Source organism: Cherax quadricarinatus, chromosome 18 (assembly GCF_038502225.1).
Source record: "Cherax quadricarinatus isolate ZL_2023a chromosome 18, ASM3850222v1, whole genome shotgun sequence".
Classification (NCBI taxonomy): Eukaryota; Metazoa; Arthropoda; class Malacostraca; order Decapoda; family Parastacidae; genus Cherax; species Cherax quadricarinatus.
This window is the reverse complement of record NC_091309.1, coordinates 19818981-19840584: the sequence shown is the minus strand read 5'-3', so window position 1 is coordinate 19840584 and position 21604 is coordinate 19818981. Positions and strand designations below refer to the sequence as shown.

The 21604-nt window shown below is 38.4% G+C and overlaps 1 protein-coding gene across 23 annotated transcripts in view; it reads right to left on the bottom strand.

Annotated features, from left to right (window-relative positions):
* LOC128689428 (uro-adherence factor A) overlaps positions 1–21604 on the bottom strand; it is an 828046-nt gene that overhangs the window by 117792 nt on the left and 688650 nt on the right. For all 23 annotated transcript variants that reach the window (XM_053777700.2, XM_053777698.2, XM_053777703.2 and 20 more), the window contains 2 exons: positions 4378–4523; positions 2484–2730 (listed from right to left, as the gene is read on the bottom strand). In XM_053777700.2, the coding sequence (XP_053633675.1) occupies positions 2484–2730; positions 4378–4523 (393 nt within the window). The remainder of the gene's footprint in view (positions 1–2483; positions 2731–4377; positions 4524–21604) is intronic.

Genomic DNA, 21604 nt, shown 5'->3' with positions numbered 1-21604 from the left:
CCCTACCCCGCCTTCCTTCCACTACAGACTGATACACTCTTGAAGTTATTCTGTTTCGCTCCATTCTCTCCACATGTCCGAACCACCTCAACAACCCTTCCTCAGCCCTCTGGACAACAGTTTTGGTAATCCCGCACCTCTTCCTAACTTCCAAACTACAAATTCTCTGCATTATATTCACACCACACATTGCTCTAAGACATGACATCTCCACTGCCTCCAGCCTTCTCCTCGCTGCAACATTCATCACCCATGCTTCACACCCATATAAGAGCGTTGGTAAAACTATACTCTCATACATTCCCCTCTTTGCCTCCAAGGACAAAGTTCTTTGTCTCCACAGACTCCTAAGTGCACCACTCACCCTTTTCCCCTCATCAATTCTATGATTCACCTCATCTTTGATAGACCCATCCGCTGACATGTCCACTCCCAAATATCTGAATACATTCACCTCCTCCATACTCTCTCCCTCCAATCTGATATCCAATCTTTCATCACCTAATCTTTTTGTTATCCTCATAACCTTACTCTTTCCTGTATTCATTTTTAATTTTCTTCTTTTGCACACCCTACCAAATTCATCCACCAATCTCTGCAACTTCTCTTCAGAATCTCCCAAGAGCACAGTGTCATCAGCAAAGAGCAACTGTGACAACTCCCACTTTATGTGTGATTCTTTATCTTTTAACTCCACGCCTCTTGCCAAGACCCTCGCATTTACTTCTCTTACAACCCCATCTATAAATATATTAAACAACCACGGTGACATCACACATCCTTGTCTAAGGCCTACTTTTACTGGGAAATAATTTCCCTCTTTCCTACATACTCTAACTTGAGCCTCACTATCCTCGTAAAAACTCTTCACTGCTTTCAGTAACCTACCTCCTACACCATACACCTGCAACATCTGCCACATTGCCCCCCTATCCACCCTGTCATATGCCTTTTCCAAATCCATAAATGCCACAAAGACCTCTTTAGCCTTATCTAAATACTGTTCACTTATATGTTTCACTGTAAACACCTGGTCCACACACCCCCTACCTTTCCTAAAGCCTCCTTGTTCATCTGCTATCCTATTCTCCGTCTTACTCTTAATTCTTTCAATAATAACTCTACCATACACTTTGCCAGGTATACTCAACAGACTTATCCCCCTAAAATTTTTGCACTCTCTTTTATCCCCTTTGCCTTTATACAAAGGAACTATGCATGCTCTCTGCCAATCCCTAGGTACCTTACCCTCTTCCATACATTTATTAAATAATTGCACCAACCACTCCAAAACTATATCCCCACCTGCTTTTAACATTTCTATCTTTATCCCATCAATCCCGGCTGCCTTACCCCCTTTCATTTTACCTACTGCCTCACGAACTTCCCTCACACTCACAACTGGCTCTTCCTCACTCCTACAAGATGTTGTTCCTCCTTGCCCTATACACAAAATCACAACTATGATACTTATCTACATTAATGTAGATAAGTATGTTTATGGAGCAACTTGCAATGTGAACAGACTGACTGATGTTGTAGTGGCCAGGCTTAGGCTTGGTTACAAGTACTTCTGGCAGTTTGGGAGATACACAGATGATGATCAAACTAAATGCAAATTATGTGGTCAGGCATATGGTCACTGTTTTCAACACTATGTGCTTAACTGTCCACTTACTGAGGAATACAGTAGACAGTATAATAACCTATGTAAATATAAACCCAAATGTACACCTGTTAACGCTTTTAGGGCCTAGTTCCTGGGTCTTTTGTGTATTCACATCCTCTTGCGTTATCGTCCGCAGGACGGATATGGGGTGCACAATAAACTAGCCACTTTGGTGGAAAAAATCTAATAAAAAAATCTCTTCCTGACAAGACAATATCATACACAGTATAGGAGACACTTTTGTACTACATCAAGCCCTGCTTTGCAAAGTATATATCTAATTAAAAACAAATTTTATTTAAAAAGAAAACTTTTGTTTTTCTTTTTAAATAAAAACTTTTGTTTTTCTTTTTAAATAAAAACTTTTGTTTTTCTTGTTAGGTCACCCTGCCTCAGTGGGATACAGCCGATTTGTTGAAAAAAAATATTGCAACCTGCCCATGGCCATTACCCCCTTACTGGCTAGCTGACTTTTTTTAAATTGGCAGTTCCTAATTTAAAAAGTTATTCTATATCTAATGTAGTCAGTAATTTGAAGATCAGATCAAACAAATTTCACTGTACTGCACTGAAAATATTAATTCGCATTCAGATTTATTTATTTCAGCATGATACAATGTTTGTACAGAGATGAGTGTTATTTAGGTATGAATGCAGAAAGCCCCTTAGAATGCACAGCATTTTGGGCAACAGTATATTATGTATGTAATATTATGTATGTAATATTATGTATGTAATATTATGTATGTAATATTATGTATGTAATATTATGTATGTAATATTATATATGTAATGTACCCAGAGTGATACTCACCAAAGCTGAAGAAGTATCACTGATATTATCTTCAGCAAAGACCCCGTCACTGCCAGTGTCTGAGCCAGTACAAAAGCCAGCATCACTTTTGGCATCTTTGTTATCCTGATCTAAATCCTTAACGTCATTTTCTTCATGTGCATCGCTGAGGGAACTTGTACTCTTGGCAGATGATAGCCCAAGACCACTTAGGTCACTACTATCATCGTTGTGGACAACAAGGTTATATCTGCGTCCTCTTTTGCTCCTGTTGATGAATGAAAAAATATTTAAAAGATTGATACTACTAGAGGGACCAAAGCTATGAAACTGCAAGTGAAGTGAAGGCAGAACCTCAGAAGGATGGCTTATCTTTACAGAAAATATGGAAAAGTAGCAAACTTATTGAAGACTAGGTGTGCTGAGATAGGCTAAAATAAATTAACATTATCTTAAACACTGTGATAACTTTTAGAAGTGGTGCTGAATTATTTTTTTTTTTTTTGTTAATTTTTAAAGTTTTCTGGTGATGCTCATTGTGTAAATAAACAAACCCTAAGGGTCAGCATTATAATCATTACCATTCACAGATTATATAATAAAATTCATAGATACAATGTGAATTACTTTCAAAGGCTTCACCACCATATATAATGTTAACTTGTAAATGTCAATATAATAAAGTACGTAATGGTGTGTAAAGGTAGAAAGTTGAAAGTGAACATAGATAAGAGTAAGGTGATGAGGGTATCAAACGATTTAGATAAAGAAAAACTGGATATCACATTCGAGGGAGGGGGTATGGAAGAAGTGAATGTTTTCAGATATTTGGGAGTTGATTTGTCAGCGGATGGGTTTACGAAGGATGAGGTTAACCACAGAATTGATGAAAGAAAAAAGGTGAGTGGTACGCTGAGATATCTTTTTTTTTTTTTTCAACAAGTCAGCTGTCTCCCACCGAGGCAGGGTGACCCAAAAAGAAAGAAAATCCCTCCCAAAAAAATACTTTCATCATTCAACACTTTCACCCCACCCACACATAATCACTGTCTTTGCAGAGGCACCCAGATACAACAGTTTAGAAGCATATATAAAGATATATAACATACCCCTCCAAACTGCCAATATCCCAAACCCCTCCTTTAAGGAGGGGTTTGGGATATTGGTAGTTTGGAGGGACATCTAAACTGTCGAATCTGAGAACCTCTGTAAAGACAGTGATTATGTATGAGTGATGGTGAAAGTGTTGAATGATGAAAGTTTTTTTTTCTTTCTTTCTTTTTGGGTCACCTTGCCTCGGTGGGAAATGGCCAATGTGTTAAAAAAAAAAAAAAAAAGTTTTCCTTAGACTACTATTTGACTTGGTCTATATCCAAAAAATGAAATCTAGTTTGACCCATCAGACTTCTTGTAAGCAGGCTCCCTGTAGCATTTTGTTTCCCATCAAGGCATGACTCCCGTACTTTTGGGTTTGTGACTCATGTTGCCCAGAGCTCAAAACACAAGACCCTGGTCCATCCCCATTCCTTGGCAAACCTAGCTCTAACCATGGCTGCCCACTCTTTGAAACCTGACTCTGGTTATCTCTTCACTCTTCCTGGTGTAACCCTATAGCCAATAAACCACTTGCAGTCAGCTCTGCCCTCCCTGTATCCACTCAACTACTTAAACTCATCAGCTACCAAGCTAATCATTACTGCAGTAGGGACAAAGTGGTTTGTCAAATCAAGTACTACATACCAAGCCCAACACTAGTGAAAACATTCCTAACAGGATATCCTACTAATGCTTCCTAAAGAAATCAGATACGAGATGATGCTAGTGTTGGAATTCCAAGAGCATCTGTGTATGTTATGTTGTATTATCTTTTTTATTTGGGCTGTGTATGTATGTGACTCAACATTCTGATACTTACTTATCCTCCTGTATTTCACTGAAGGTTTTGCTCTTGCGCCGCATGCGGATTAACTCCTCCTCTTGTTCGTGTTTCTTAATTTCAATGGCGCGTATCAAAGCTTCTTCATTCCGTTTCCGACGTGAGCTCTTCCACTTGTCTAGGTTCTGAAAAGTGAGGTTTAAATTACTTCCAAATTGGGTATATCAAAAGAGTAACAGCTGTTAGAGTCTGAAATACAATTGACTAAACTATAAAAACAAAATTTTTTAATTTTCAATAATCCTTAAAGGCATTACAACCTTTGTGGCTATAATACCAGAAGTATATGCACCTCAACACTAAATTCTCATTAACCCTGAAAATTTGACAGTATATCCTCAATTTAATGAACCTCCATTTAACCGCTTCACTGTCCACAGCCCCAAAATTAAAAGCGCTCAGTATCCACAATTATAAAAAAAAATCTAAAATGGTAGAAAATAATTTTCTGAAGGTAACTTATAGTATTACACAGGTGCATAGTTAGAAATCTGGTTGCAATTTAGGCATTGGCGATGTCACCCACTTTGAGTCACATTTTACACTAATTTCACTGCACAATTAATAATAATAATAATAATAATATAATAATAATATCTTTATTTACTACAAGTACATGTACATGGTATACAGGCCTAGCTGACATCAACGACATACAGTGGACCCTCGACTAACACTATTAATCCGTTCCTGAGAGCTTATCGTTAGTCAAAATTATCGTTAGTCAAGTTAATTTTCCCCATAAGAAATAATGGAAATCAAATTAATCCGTGTAGGACACCCCAAAGTATGAAAAAAAATTGTTTTTACCACATGAAATATTAATTTTAATACACACAAATTGAAGAAGACATGCACAGTTACATGACACTTACCTTTATTGAAGATCTGGTGATGATTGTTGGGATGGGAGGAGGGGAGTGTTGATGGTCTTAGTGTTTAGAAGGGGAATCCCCTTCCATTAGGACTTGAGGTGGCAAGTCCTTTTCCGGGGTTACTTCCCTTCCCTTTAAATCTCTCAAACCAATCTTTGCTGGCCTTAAATTCACTCACATCACCACTAGTTGCTGGCATTTTTTTCATTAAATCGTCATGCAACTTCCTAGCCTTTTCACATATGATCGCTTGAGAGATGCTATCTCCTGCTATCTGTTTTTCGTTTATCCACACCAATAACAGTCTCTCAACATCTTCAAGTACTTGCGATCTCAGTTTCAAAAACATAGTTGCACCTTTGGCAAGAACAGCTTCCTTGATTGCCGTTTTCTTGGCCACAATAGTAGCGATGGTTGATTGGGGTTTTGTGTACAACCTGGCCAGCTCGGAGACACGCACTCCACTTTCATACTTGGCAATGATCTCTTTCTTCATATCCATAGTAATTCTCACCCTTTTTGCTGTAGGGTTGGCACTAGAAGATTTCTTGGGGCCCATGGTGACTTATTTTGCAGGTGCAATCACTAAAAAGGCTGTGATAACATGAAATGTTCCGATTGTATGCTTGGAAGCGACTGCGGTGGCTGGCTGGCTTGTAAACACTGGCCAGAAGTGGACGCGTCTGACGGAACAAATAGTGTTGGTCGAGTTTTTTAGCGCTAGTCAAGGCAAAAATTTTGCGTTAAAATGTATCGCTAGTCGGATTTATCATTAATCGATGCCATCGTTGGTCGAGGGTCCACTGTACTACTATGTAAAAAGCCCCTTGTTATGCTCCGCTTGTCGGGCAAATTACATTACGTCAGTGTCCCAGGATGCGACCCACACCAGTCGACTAACACCCAGGTACCCATTTTACTGATGGGGAACATAAACAACAGGTGGAAAGAAACACGTCCAATGTTTCTACTCTGGCTGGGAATCGAACCCAGGCCCTTGCAGTGTGAAGCGAGAGCGTTAGCCACCAGAGCCAGAGCCAAATTCTTAGCTATTTCATTAGTATGACTTCCATTCAATTAAATGAGCACACGATATCACCTATACAACTATAAAAACTACCCTGTAAAGTGCAAAAAAAAAAATCAGTAATTTGTTCGATTTTACACAACTCAAAAAATTCCAATTTAAAAATAATGTCCAAAATAAACACCATACACCATAGATGTTAAGTGAATGTATAGGAACCTTTGAACCAAGTGAGAGAGTAATTGTGGTAGGGGACCTAAATGCTAAAGCAGGAGAAACATTTAGAGAGGGTATGGTAAGTAAGTTTGGGGTGCCAGGTGTAAATGATAATGGGAGCCCTTTGACTGAACTTTGTATAGAAAGGGGTTTAGTTATAGGTAATACATATTTTAAGAAAAAGAGGATAAATAAGTATACAGTGGACCCTTGGTAACGATATTAATCCATTCCTGAGAGCTCATCGTTAGACGAAATAACCATTAGCCGAATTAATTTTCCCCATAAGAAATAATGGAAAACCAATTTATCCGTTCCAGACAGCCAAAAGTGTTAAAAAAAAAATTTCTATAGATATACATTTCCCTACAAAGAAAACAATGAGACATGCACAATAACTATATAAATAAATGTTAAAAATGACACTTACCTTTATTGAAGAGTACTGATGAGTGATGAGACACTGTTTTTCTTGAACATTCTGGGGTTTTCACAGTGACACATGAGTAAAGGCTTCACTTTACAATCCCCACTAGCATTACAACAAAACAAGAAAGTTAGCCTGTCTTTCATAAGCTTGTGTCCTGGGAGTGCCTTTTCCTCCTGAGTAATGTAGGTCCTGTTTGGCATTTTCTTCCAGACCAGGCCTGTTTCATCACACGTGAACACTTGTTGGGGTTGGAATTTTTCAGTTTCGCCATGCCTTATCACACTGTGTATGCCACTACAATTCTTAAATCTCTCAAACCAACCTTTGCTAGCCTTAAATTCACCAATATGAGCACTAGTTCCAGGCATTTTTTCCTGTTCACCTGGGTGTTAGGAGACTGGTGTGGGTCGCATCCTGGGGGAAAAGATTAAGGACCCCAGTGGAAATAAGTCAGACAGTCCTCGATGACTCACTGACTTTCTTGGGTTATCCTGGGTGGCTAACCCTCTGGGGTAATTGTTTCTCAGTAACTGTTTCTCATTAAGCCACACCAACAACAGTCTCTCCACATCTTCAAGTAGTACAGCTGACGGTGGTGTAACAACAGCTGATGGTGGTGCAGCAGCAGCTAACCATGGTACGATAGTATTTCTCACCCTTTTTACCACAGAGTTGGCACCAGAAGCTTTCTTTGGGCCCATGGTGGCTTATTTAGCAGTTACAAGCACTATAAACAATGGAATAATACAAAATTTTGCCGAATGTATGCATGAAACCGGCCACCCTGGCTTGTAAATAATGATGGAAGGGTAGCTGAGGCGCTCAGGCTGGACGGACAGGTTCGGGACAAATCACATTGGGCGAGTTTTTTATCGTTAGCCAAGCCAAAATTTTTACGCTCAAACGCTTCATTAGGCAGATTTAACGTTATGCAATGCGTTTGTTAGCTGAGGGTCCACTGTACAAGATATGATGTAGGGCGTAATGACAGTAGTTTGTTGGACTATGTATTGGTAGATAAAAGACTGTTGAGTAGACTTCAGGATGTACATGTTTATAGAGGGGTCACAGATACATCAGATCACTTTTTAGTTGTAGCTATAGTGAGAGTAAAAGGTAGATGGGATACAAGGAAAATAGAAGCATCAGATAAGAGAGAGGTGAAGGTTTATAAACTAAAAGAGGAGGCAGTTAGGGTAAGATATAAACAACTATTGGAGGATAGATGGGCTAGTGAGAGTATAGGCAATGGGGTCGAAGATGTATGGGGTATTTTTAAAAATGTAGTGTTAGAGTGTTCAGCAGAAGTTTGTGGTTACAGGAAAGTGGGTGCAGGAGGGAAGAGGAGTGATTGGTGGAATGATGATGTAAAGAGAGTAGTAAGGGAGAAAAAGTTAGTATATGAGAGGTCTTTCAAAGTAGAAGTGATGCAAGGAGGGAAGAGTATATGGAGAAAAAAAAGAGAGGTTAAGAGAGTGGTGAAGCAATGTAAAAAGAGAGCAAATGAGAGAGTGGGTGAGATGTTATCAACAAATTTTGTTGAAAATAAGAAAAAGTTTTGGAGTGAGATTAACAAGTTGAGGAAGCCTAGGGAACAAATGGATTTGTCAGTTAAAAATAGGAGAGGAGAGTTATTTAATGAAGAGTTAGAGGTATAGGGAAGATGGAGGGAATATTCTGAGGAATTGTTAAAGTTCATGAAGATAGGGAAGCTGTGATTTCATGTATAGAGCAAGGAGGAATAACATCTTGTAGGAGTGAGGAAGAGCCAGTTGTGAGTATGGGGGAAGTTCGTGAGGCAGTAGGTAAAATGAAAGGGGGTAAGGCAGCTGGGATTGATGGGATAAAGATAGAAATGTTAAAAGCAGGTGGGGATATAGTTTTGGAGTTAATAAATGTATGGAAGAGGGTAAGGTACCTAGGGATTGGCAGAGAGCATGCATAGTTCCTTTGTATAAAGGCAAAGGGGACAAAAGAGAGTGCAAAAATTATAGGGGGATAAGTTTGTTGAGCATACCTGGTAAAGTGTACAGTAGTTATTATTGAAAGAATTAAGAGTAAGATGGAGAGTAGGATTGCAGATGAACAAGGAAGCTTTAGGAAAGGTAGAGGGTATGTAGACCAGGTGCGTACAGTGAAACCTATAAGTGAACAGTATTTAGATAAGGCTAAAGAGGTTTTTGTGGCATTCATGGATTTGGAAAAGGCATATGACAGGGTGGATAGGGAAGCAATGTGGCAGATGTTGCAGTCGTATGGTATAGGAGGTAGGTTACTGAAAGCAGTGAAGAGGTTTCACAAGAATAGTGAGGCTCAAGTTAGAGCATGTAGGAAAGAGAGAGATTATTTCCCAGTAAAAATAGGCCTAAGACAAGGATGTGTGATGTCACCACGGTTGTTCAATATACAGTGGACCCTCAACCAACGATATTAATCCGTTCCTGAGATCTCATCGTTAATCGAAATTATCGTTAATCGAAATTATCGTTAGTCGAGTTAATTTTCCCCATAAGAAATACTGGAAATCAAATAAATCCGTGCAAGACACCCAAAAGTATTGAAAAAAAAAATTTTACCACATGAAATATTAATTTTAAAACACACAAACTGAAGAAGACATGTACAATTACATAACACTTACCTTTATTGAAGATCTGGTGATGATTGATGGGATGGGAGGAGGGGAGTGTGTGGATGGTGTTAGTGTTTAGAAGGGGAATCCCCTTCCATTAAGACTCGAGGTGTCAAGTCCTTTTCTGAGGTTACTTCCCTTCTTCTTTTAATGCCACTAGGACCAGCTTGAGAGTCACTGAACTTCTGTCGCACAACATATCTGCCCATAGAGGCCTGTACCTCCCGTTCCTTTATGACATTCCTAAAGTGTTTCACAACATTGTCAGTGTCACAATTAAACACTTGTTCAGTTTTCAATTTTTCACTGTCTATGTACTCCTTGAATTCCTGCACATATTTTTCAGCTGCTTTTTGGTCCGAACTGGCAGCCTCACCATGCCTTATCACACTATGTATGCCACTACGATTCTTAAATCTCTCAAACCAACCTTTGCTGGCCTTAAATTCACTCACATCACCACTAGTTGCTGGCATTTTTCTAATTAAATCGTCATGCAACTTCCTAGCCTTTTCACATATGATCGCTTGAGAGATGCTATCTCCTGCTATCTGTTTTTCGTTTATCCACACCAATAATAGTCTCTCAACATCTTCTATCACTTGCGATCTCAGTTTCGAAAACATAGTTGCACCTTTGGCAAGAACAGCTTCCTTGATTGCCGTTTTCTTGCCCACAATAGTAGCGATGGTTGATTGGGGTTTTGTGTACAACCTGGCCAGCTCGGAGACACGCACTCCACTTTCATACTTAGCAATGATCTCTTTCTTCATATCCATAGTAATTCTCACCCTTTTTGCTGTAGGGCTGGCACTAGAAGCTTTCTTGGGGCCCATGGTGACTTATTCTGCAGGTGCAATCACTAAAAACGCTGTGATAATATAAAATGTTCCGATTGTATGTTTGGATGGGACCGCGGTGGCTGGCTGGCTTGTAAACACTGGCCACAAGTGGACGCGTCTCAAACAGAACGAATCGTGTTGGTCGAGTTTTTTAGCGCTAGTTGAGGCAAAATTTTTGCGTTAAAATGTATCGCTAGTCGGTTTTAACATTAGACGATGCCATCATTGGTCGAGGGTCCACTATATTTATAGATGGGGTTGTAAGAGAAGTGAATGAGAGAGTTTTGAAAAGAGGCATGGAGTTAAAAGATAAAGAATCAGACATAAAGTGGTAGTTGTCACAGTTGCTTTTTGCTGATGACACTGTGCTCTTGGGAGATTCTGAAGAGAAGTTGCAAAGGTTGGTAGATGAATTTGGTAGGTATGTAAAAGAATAAAATTAAAAGTGAATATAGGAAAGAGTAAGGTTATGAGGATAACAAAAAGATTAGGCAATGATAGATTGGATATCAGCTTGGAGGGAGAGAGTATGGAGGAGGTGAATGTATTCAGATATTTGAGAGTGGACGTGTCAGCAGATGGGTCTATGAAAGATGAGGTGAATCATAGAACTGATGAGGGGAAAAGGGTGAGCGGTGCACTTAGGAGTCTGTGGAGACAAAGAACTTTGTCCTTGGAAGCAAGGAGGGGAATGTATGAGAGTATAGTTTTACCAATGCTCTTATATGGGTGTGAAGCATGGGTGATGAATGTTGCAGCAAGAAGAAGGCTGGAGGCAGTGGAGATGTCATGTCTGAGGGCAATGTGTGGTGTGAATATAATGCAGAGAATTCGTAGTTTGGAAGTTGGGAGGAGGTACGGGATTGCTAAAACTGTTATCCAGAGGGCTGAGGAAGGGTTGTTGAGGTGGTTCGGACATGTATAGAGACTGGAACGAAACAGAATGACTTCGAGAGTGTATCAATCTGTAGTGGAGGGAAGGTGGGGTAGGGGTCGGTCTAGGAAAGGTTGGAGGGAGGGGGGTAAAGGTGGTTTTGTGTGCAAGGGGCTTGGACTTCCGGCAAGCATGCGTAAGCATATTTGATAGGAGTGAATGGTGACAAATGGTTTTTAATACTTAGACATGCTGTTGGAGTGTGAGCAAAGTAACATTTATGAAGGGATTCAGGGAAATCAGCAGGCTGGACTTGAATCCTGGAGATGGGAAGTACAGTAGGGCTCCGCTTTATGGCATTTCGCCTTACGGTGTTCCGCTAATACGACAATGTCAAATTATGACCAAAATTTGCTATACAGCAAGCGGTCTTTCAAATATGGCGCACCCCACCCAGTTTGTTTACATTCTCCACGACCACATCTATTATGTCAGGAAATTTTTCAAAATTTCCAGTGTTTTAAAGTTACTGTGTATTTATATGTACTCTGATAATTATACTTATGTGTACCTGTACCTAAATATACTTACACACTGTGCTGGTGTGCAGGTACACATTAAGATCGCTAAGAGTCTCTCGACTCATGACGCCAATACTATGTAATAATAATCACTCTTGGGCACACTAAATGTCTTCTTTTACATTAATATAGGCATTTTCATTAATCCATCTATGATATTTTCCTCAAAATTATATATGAAACCCGTTACATAGCACATAAACATGATACATACATTCACAGAATAAAAATTTACATAAATATGAGATTTGTTTACAAAGTGGCTGTGTAGATAGTGTCGGAAGAATTACGTTTTCTCTAGTCAAACTGGGGGATAACTGTAGAAAAATATTCTTTTCGTATGCCTTCACTCTATATATAGCAATTCACGACCCTTGTGGGTTTAGTGCTTTTTATTATGATAATAATAACAATAATATCTTCATTCACTCTAAAAATGGTGTGTTGCTGTTTGTTTATTCTGCACTAACTTCTACAACTTGTACACAATGTAAGAGTATTTGTACTGTGAGGTAATTATTATTATAAAAAAAATACTGAGGTAAATGTTTTACAAACTCTTACAAATGTACGTGAATGAACTAAAAGTAGACACATATTAATACGCATTTATTTCGCCTGACCAAGTAATCGCCCACTACCTGTTCAGTTTGTATTTTTACATTGTCTGTATCTCGTTCTCTCTCTCGTTTACTCTTTTGTTAACTAGTTGGCTCTCACTGACGATGGCGTCTAAGCTGTGATAAAAAGAGGAGTCATAAGTCTCTTGCTTTACGTGCCAAGTTAGAGGATGATGGTGTGCCATTCTGATTTTATTCAATAAACACCCTACCACTCACCTCTCACACATTAATATTAATATTTTAAGGTGAGTAATAAGTGTACTCTGTGTGTATCTTACCTTTCATTGTGTTTTTAATGCCTATTTCTATTGCTAACTTAATATAAGTTAGTGTAAACTTGTTGTCTGGCATTTACTGCGTATTTTATATGTGCTCTGATAATAATACTTGTGGACCCGTGGTAGCCGGGCAGAGGGACAACATTACATTTTCTCTGCTCAGCCACCAGAGAAAACGTGTACGAATCTGCATTTGGCCCAGCCACTCCCCCACTCAGCTTTTGTTTACAATTTTCGGCATGAATTATTCATTACTTCTCCCTTCATTTATGATGGCATCTAAAGGTAGTTGTTAGAAACTATTAAATTCAGTGAACAAGGTATATGGATGCTAATAATATGGCTCTGGGCCACAGTGTAGGTAGCCGGTAGGTGTAGCCCAGGCGGGCTACACTTACCAGCTACCTACACTGACTTCCTACAAATAAATACTACCCACCTCTATTCCTATATTAAGACTACACATATTTTAAGGTAAGTAGTGAGTGTACTGTATGTGTATTTTAACTATCTGGGATGTTTTAAATATCATATATTAAGTATGAGACGGGGAGCCAGGGCTACCTACACCTGACTTCCTACAAATAAGTACTACTCACCTCTCTCCCAACATTAAGATTACAAATACTTTAAGATAAGTAATGAATGTACCGTGAATGTATTTTACTTTGTGTGTTTTTAATGCCTAGTTCTATTACTAACTTAATATAATTTAGGGTAAACTTGTTCTCTGACATTTATATGCATTTATAAATGGAAAAAATGGCGTTCTGCCTTCCGGTGATGTCTGCTTTCCAGCGACAGCCTCAAACCTAACCCGCCGTATAAGTGGGGCCCTACTGTACAGTGTCTGCACTCTGAAGGAGGGGTGTTAATGTTGCAGTTTTATAAACTGTAGTGTAAAGAACCCCTCTGGCAAGACAGTGATGGAGTGAAAGATGATGAAAGTTTTTCTTTTTCGGGCCACCCTGCCTTGGTGGGAATCGGCCGATGTGTTAATAAAAAAAAATAAAAATGTAGACATTGCAGGCACTAAAATAATATTTCCTCTGTTCATTAACCCTTTCAGGGTCCAAGGCCCAAATCTGGAGTCACGCACCAGTGTCCAAGAATTTTCAAACAAAAAATTTGCTATTTTTTCTTATGAAATCGTAGAGAATCTTTTTGTGAAAGTAATAAAACAAAAAGTACGAAATTTGGTGGAAAATTGACGAAATTATGCTCTCGCGAATTTTGATGTGTCAGCGATATTTACGAATCGGCGATTTTGCCGACTTTGACTCCCATTTTAGGCCAATTACATTATTCCAATCAACCAAATTCTTAGCTATTTCACTAGTATTACTTCTATTCTATCAATTGAGCACAAGAAATCGCGAAGTCAACTGTTTCAACTACAAAATAAAGTGATCGGAAATTGTTAATTTGGCCAATTTAACACAAAGTTCAAAATATTCCAAATTGAAAATAGGATCCAGAATGAACAATGTAGGCATTCCTGGCACTAAACTAACATTTCCTCTGTTCATTAGTTATGTTTTGAGGCTTTACAAATAAATTCCATTTTGATTTTTTATTCACATAATGAATTTTTATTCACACCAAAAAATAGAAGATTTACTCTTATGCAATACTGTAATAATTGTATAAATATCATCACCATATTTGTGAATGTATATTAGACCCACCAGCTGACGTGTATTAGACGTGTGAGGTCGTTTGTTTACTCTTGAATATCGGCAAAAATTTAACATTTCCGCTATTTTAAGCTCAGTTTCAAGCCATTTCCAATGCTAAAAACAATCAAAATCATCTCTATTTCTGTAATATGTCTTCCATTCTATCAAATGAGACCAAGAAATCGCAAATACAACTATAAAAAACATACGAAAAACACTGCAAAGTTGCTGTTTTAATCGAAAAATCACGATTTCATTTTTTTTCTCTCATTATACACAGTGTGCTGCAGGATCTGTTTTATGTGGTGCACACATACCACATAGATGTATTCTCTCATATCTAGGCCCAAATGTACCACTCACAGTTTATCAGAGTGAGCCGAGCTCATGGCGTAGATCTACGGTTTGGACCCTGAACGTAAAGCCGTAGATCTACGGGACGGACCCTGAAAGGGTTAATTACATCTCCAGGACTCTCCTATATTACACCTGCCTTCCATTTTGAATTCATCACAAAAAATCAATGATTACCCTATTTATCGGATAATAAAATATAACCAGGATGATTGGTTATGGCTTTATGGTGCCCCAATAACTTAATTAGATTTAGTAAAAACCTATAAAACAGAATGGACTTTTTTGGGGAGGAAAGGGCCTTACCCACCCTCGAAAAAATCTAATATTTCTGCTACTTCGAAGGCGATTTTCAAGCTACTCCTGGAACAATCCAAAAGCATCTCTATTTCAGCAGTATCGTTCTACAAATGATAAGAAACAGCCAATAAAACCCAAATTAAAAACAACTTAAAGTTCAATATCTTAAACGAAACACAAAGGCAGTTTTACTTTTCTCATCATGCAATATGTGCAGCAGGGCTTTTTTTTAACACTGTGCTTCTGGGGGATTCTGAAGAGAAGTTGCAGAGGTTGGTTGATGAGTTTGGTAGAGTATGTAAAATAAGGAAATTAAAAGAGGGCTGAGGAGGGGTTATTGAGATGGTTTGGACATGTAGAGAGGTTGGCATGAAATAAAATGACTTCGAGAGTACGTAAATCTGCAGTGGAGAGAAAGTGGGGTAGGGGGTCAGCCTAGGAAAGGTTGGAGGGAGAGGGTAAAGGAGGTTTTGTGTGCGAGGGGCTTGGACTTCCAGCAAGCATGCATGCGCATGTTAAGACAGGAGCAAATGGAGACAAATAGTTTTGGACTTTATGTGCTGTTGGAGTGTAAGCACAGTAACATTTACGAAGGGATGGGAGATGGGAAGTACAGTGCCAGCACTCTGAAGGAGGGGTGTTAATGTTGCAGTTTTATAACTGTAGTGTAAGCATGCCTCTGGCAAGACAGTGACGGAGTGAGTGATGGTGAAAGTTTTTCTTTTTCGGGCCACCCTGCTTTGGTGGGAAACTGTGCACACTTGCCACACACACCAATTCCCTCATATCTAGGCCAAAATTTACCACTTTCAGCTTATTTGAGTGAGCCGAGTTCAAAACAGATCTACATAGGGGACTCTGGTGTACATATTGTAGATCTTCATGACAGACAGTGAAAGGGTTAAAGGTCTTCAGAAACAATAGGTAAAATCTGATGTGTACAGAATATTCCATTTTTGTTACTATGTTTACTAATTTCTTGAGGATGAATTATGAAAAAAATTTTAGTGTTTTAAAAAAAGCATTCAACTCAAGTGTTGCACACCATCTTCCCACTATTAATCCATTAACCCTTTCAGTGTTGGTCCTGTTATATCACGGCTTTGAAGCCAGTATTAGTCCAGTAATATGACGCCACGAGCTCAGCTCACTCAGATAAGCTGTAAGCAGTAAATTTGGGCCTAGATATGAGAGAATGGGTCTATGCGGTAAGTGTCCACCATATTAAACAAAATCCTGCAGCAAGCAGTGCATGAGAAAAAACTGCAATCATGTTTTTGGTTTAAAACAGCGACTTTGCGGTGTATTTTTGTATAGTTTTTATGGTTGTATTCACGTTTTCTTGGTCTCATTTAATAGAATGTAAGATATACTACAGAAATAGAGATAATTTTGACTGGCTTCAGGATGGAAAGTACATGTAGCTTGAAATTGAGCTCAAAATAGCAGAAATGTTCAATTTTTGCCAATATTCAAGAGTAAACAAATCGCGTCATGCATCCAATACACAATTGGTACATCTAAGTTTACAAATGCGTTGATATTATTTATACAATTATTACAATAATGCAGTAGTCTGCATAACAATAAATATTTTTTGTGTCAATAAAAATTAAAAATGGAAAGCAAGAGTAAAATAAGAGGGGCCTCAAGATGTGACTGATGAACAGAGAAAATGTTATTTTAGTGCCTGGAATGTCTGTACTGTTTATTCTGGACTATTTTGAAACTTACTTTTCTTGAATTTGTGTGAAACTGGCCAAATTACCAATCTCTGATCACTTTATTAGGTAGCTGAAATAGGTAATTCTGCAGTTTCTTGTACTCACTCAATAGAATAAAAGGAGTACAGTGGAACTCCAGATTTCGTACACACTGAATATAGTATATTTCGAATTTAGACCACTATTTTGAGGTAAGTTTTGGTCTGGATTTCATACTCCACCCGGAAATCATATGTATCAGACATGTCTGCTCATATGTTTCTGACTCAGTTTGCCTTTGTTACTAGTTGAGTAAACATTACTCCATGCATTCATCTGAAACATTTCATAATAATCCATTGTTTTTTGTGCTTGCAACTGCTAAATATGTCACTATAGGGCCAAAAAGAGTTCAGAGTGCCAGACCTTTGATAAAGAAGGCGAGAAACATGATAGAATTCTTCAAGTGATTCTGTGATTCTACGATATGTATGATACTAAAGCAGCAGGAGTTGATAAAGGCTATGGCACCAGCCAGCAATAAAGTGTAGCATTAAGATATTGGCAGTTTGGAGGGATATGTTGTGTATCTTTATACGTATATGCTTCTAAACTGTTGTATTCTGAGCACCTCTGCAAAAGCAGTGATAATGTGCGAGTGTGGTGAAAGTGTTGAATGATGATGAAAGTATTTTCTTTTTGGGGATTTTCTTTCTTTTTTGGGTCACCCTGCCTCGGTGGGAGACGACCAACTTGTTGAAAAAAATAACAAAAAAAAAAATTAAGAGTGTAGTAAGTTAAGCGACTGATAGAAAAAGGACAACACGAAACTAGCCCCTCCAAAGTTGCTGGAGGTTTACAGGGCCATTGACAACATACACTGCCCTGTGCTATCTTCCACCACCCTAAACCTCTGCCAGCATCTCCTCCAAGGTAAGTGTGTACTATAGTATACATAAAATAACCACTTTATTTCTTTACATTCTCTATTATGTTTTTATACAATATTTCTTATTTATAAATTACGTACATTGTTTCAATGTTTTCCTTATGAAACTGTGATGTAGTGCAGTTAGCCTCACAAAAACTCTGTTTTCTCTTATAATAATGGGAAGATATGTACAGTGGACCCCCGGTTTACGATATTATTTCATTCCAGAAGTATGTTCAGGTGCCAGTACTGACCGAATTTGTTCCCATAAGGAATATTGTGAATTAGATTAGTCCATTTCAGACCCCCAAACATACACATACAAACGCACTTACATAAATACACTTACATAATTGGTCGCATTGGGAGCTGATCGTAAACCGGGGGTCCACTGTAGTTACAGCAGAAGTATGGCAGCTGCCGCAGCCACCACTAACCACATACATAATGACATATTTTATTCATTCTAGAGTATATATCATGTTTCTATGTTATTAATATTGTTTATTATGTCATATTAGATGAAATGTGATAGATAAATAAGCCATAGAGTTGATATTAGTGTCATATTCAAGTACTATTTTGTCCAGTCTCCAAACAAACTCTCCTCCCTCTCCTCTCCTCACTCTTCCATACGTCAACAAGACTCTTCAATAAAGGTAAAAGTGATTTAAATGTTCATTTATCCATTTCATTAGTCCTTTATATTTATTTCTCACTGTTTTCTGTATGTAAAACTACAGTTACTTTCTATAAATGTATTTTTTTTTAATACTTTTGGGTGTCTGAAACGGATTAATTGAATTTACATTATTTCTTATGGGAAATACTACTTTGGTTTTCGTACGTTTCGGATTTAGGCCGATCTTCTGGAACGGATTAAGTACAAAATCCGGAGTTCCACTGTACTAGCGAAATAGCTATGAGTTTGATTGACTGGAACAATGGAATTGGGCCAAAATAGGGCTCCAAGTGGACGAAATCACTGATGTGTAATTATCACCAAGAACACTAACTTTGCAAGAGCGTAATTCCGTAAGTTATCCATCAAATTTCATACTTTTGTTTTCATTACCTCTGGAAAAAGATTCTCTACCATTTCACAAGAAAAATTTTTTTTTTTAATTCTTTGATCCTGAGAGCAAGTTTGCGAGCAGGGGTCACAACACTGAAAGGGTTAAATAGAGATTTTACTGTCCAATCTTGGTAAATATAATACCAGGGATACAATATTGTATCTTTATTTCACACTGCTAACTTCTCAATAACTCCAAAGCTGTTATATTCTTTGTAGCTATAATACCAGAGTTATCTGGCAGAAACAGGTGGTATACAATACAGACACAATGGAAGTAAAAGAAACATAAGCAGTATGGAAGCCTTTAGTACAATAGCAAATGACATTTTGCTTCAACACTAAGAAGCTTAATGAAAGCTCAAAACTTGGTCTCCAAGCTTGGTGTCCAAGATTTGCATCCAAGGTAAGTGTCCAAGCTTGGCCTCAAAGCCTGGCTAATAAAGGTTTCCACACTGCAAGCACAATTTAAAAAAATACATGAATAATCTTGAAACTTTTGTGAAGAGGCAACATTTCAAAAAATTATTTAAATTTTTTTGCAACATATGGTTAATATTATTTGCTTTTGTGTGTGATGTGAATAAAAAAAAAAGTCGAAAGTCTAATCATTTATCTTGTGAGTAATACAATATATGGATAAATGTGAGGAGGAGAGAGACAGAAAAGAGAGAGAGAAGACAAAGAAAAGAAGGAAGATGAGAAAGAAAAGGAAAAAAGACTATCAAAATTATTTGTGAAGAGAACTGAAGAGGAATAAAAACACAGAGGGATTATGGACAGCGTGAATTATTATTATAATCAAAAAGAAGCGCTAAGCCACAAGGACTATACAGCATGGACAGCGTGAAGCAAGCTTCTATACCACAAGACGGGCAGAAAGCAGCAACTTCACTCTGGGTGTACCCTTCTCTAAAACATCACTTCATCTGAGATCATTTATCCCCAGGATGACTCGAGTATGGAACACGTTCGTACAGCATTATGATGTCAACGAGATAAAGTAAGTTAATCAGATGAAAACGCTGGCCTACAGATTGCTCCAACTTCATCCTGTTCCCTATTTGTATGTTTCATAACAATAAAAATGCTTTCAATCCTGGGGGACAAGATTAAGGACCCCAATGGAAATAAGTTAGACAGTCCTCGATGACGCACTGACTTTCTTGGGTTATCCTGGGTGGCTAACCCTCCGGGGTTAAAAATCCGAACGAAATCTTATCTTATCTTATCTTCAAATGAGCTGATGTAGGTAACAGCTCTTAGCTCGTCAATAAAGTTAGGAATCCTTAACCTGTAAATAGCTAACCTTGTCAAACCCTGTATATAAAAAAAAAAAAAAAAAAAAAAAAAAAAAGTAGAGACTTGTGAAGGTAAGTAATAACAGGGGAAAGGAGGATAATAATATAATCAAATTAAGCACTGAACATGGAGAAGAAGGGAAGGAAGAGGGTGGAGCAGGAGGGGGTAGAGTGGGAAGGAAAGAGGGTAGGAGAGAAGGAAATAGTGTAGAGGGAGAAACTGTATTTATGTACAGTATATGCATGCATATGTGCAATCACAAAGATAATATTAAACACACTTATAGTGTATAAACATTTTTGTAACAGTGTAAGTCATAAAATATTGTAGTGTATGAATACTGTCTTGTAACAGTGTAAGTCAAAAAACACTGTCTTGTAATGGTGCAAGTAATCACATACTTGTAGTGCATGGACAGTGTGTTGTGACAATGAAGTCATCATGCAGACACATGCCTAGTGTTAAGCCAGTCACCCCCACAAGGGCACAAAACTGTTTCTCTCCAGTAGTGCACATAAGGCAGGAGAGTGTAGCCATCCATGTGTCACCACACATTCCACATTGGGGATGTGTCAACCTCATAATACGAATCAAAATTTTCTATTAAACATATGGTAGGAAGAAGTTAAATTTACATTTCCTGTGCCAACCTTGAGACTTCGGCTAGCCTGCCACCAAACAATATACTGTACAATATAAACAGTATTTTAAAATGGTTATTAGAAGTATTAAATTTAATTCCAAGACCTGGAGCTTGAGGATTCTTTATAAATTATTTTTGATTCCTAAATTGTAGATCAAAGATAAGCCAAAAACACCAACTCTGTCAAGCTGCACATATTGATGTAATTTGATCATATCTAAAAGGACAATGAATATTTCTGATGAATTAATATACATGAGCCATTTCCTAATTTCAAAATTTATGATTGTTCTGACAGTCACTGCACAAGCTGGATGAACTATGGTTTATTCCAAAATCCCTTACATAATAAGGGGCTTTCTACAAGTAGTTTATATAGGTTACAGTTTTTATTTTTTGTTTATGTGCACTGGAACTTCAAATCTGTATACTTCTGAGCCAATGTACCAGGATAAACAAATAATTGAAAAAATCAATATAATGTTCTGTAGCCTGAGATAATGTGCACTATGGAGGGTTCAGAAACCTTATGAGATCTCCATTGCTTCCCTCACCCCTGCCCCTTGTCACCTACCTCACCCCTGCCCCTTGTCACCTACCTCATCCCTGCCCCCTGTCACCTACCTCACCCCTGCCCCCTGTCACCTACCTCACCCCTGCCCCCTGTCACCTACCTCACCCCTGCCCCCTGTCACCTACCTCACCCCTGCCCCCTGTCACCAACCTCACCCCTGCCCCCTATCACCTACCTCATCCTTGCCCCCTATCACCTACCTCACCCCTGCCCCATATCACCTACCTCACCCCTGCTCCCTATCACCTACCTCACCACCTGCTCCCT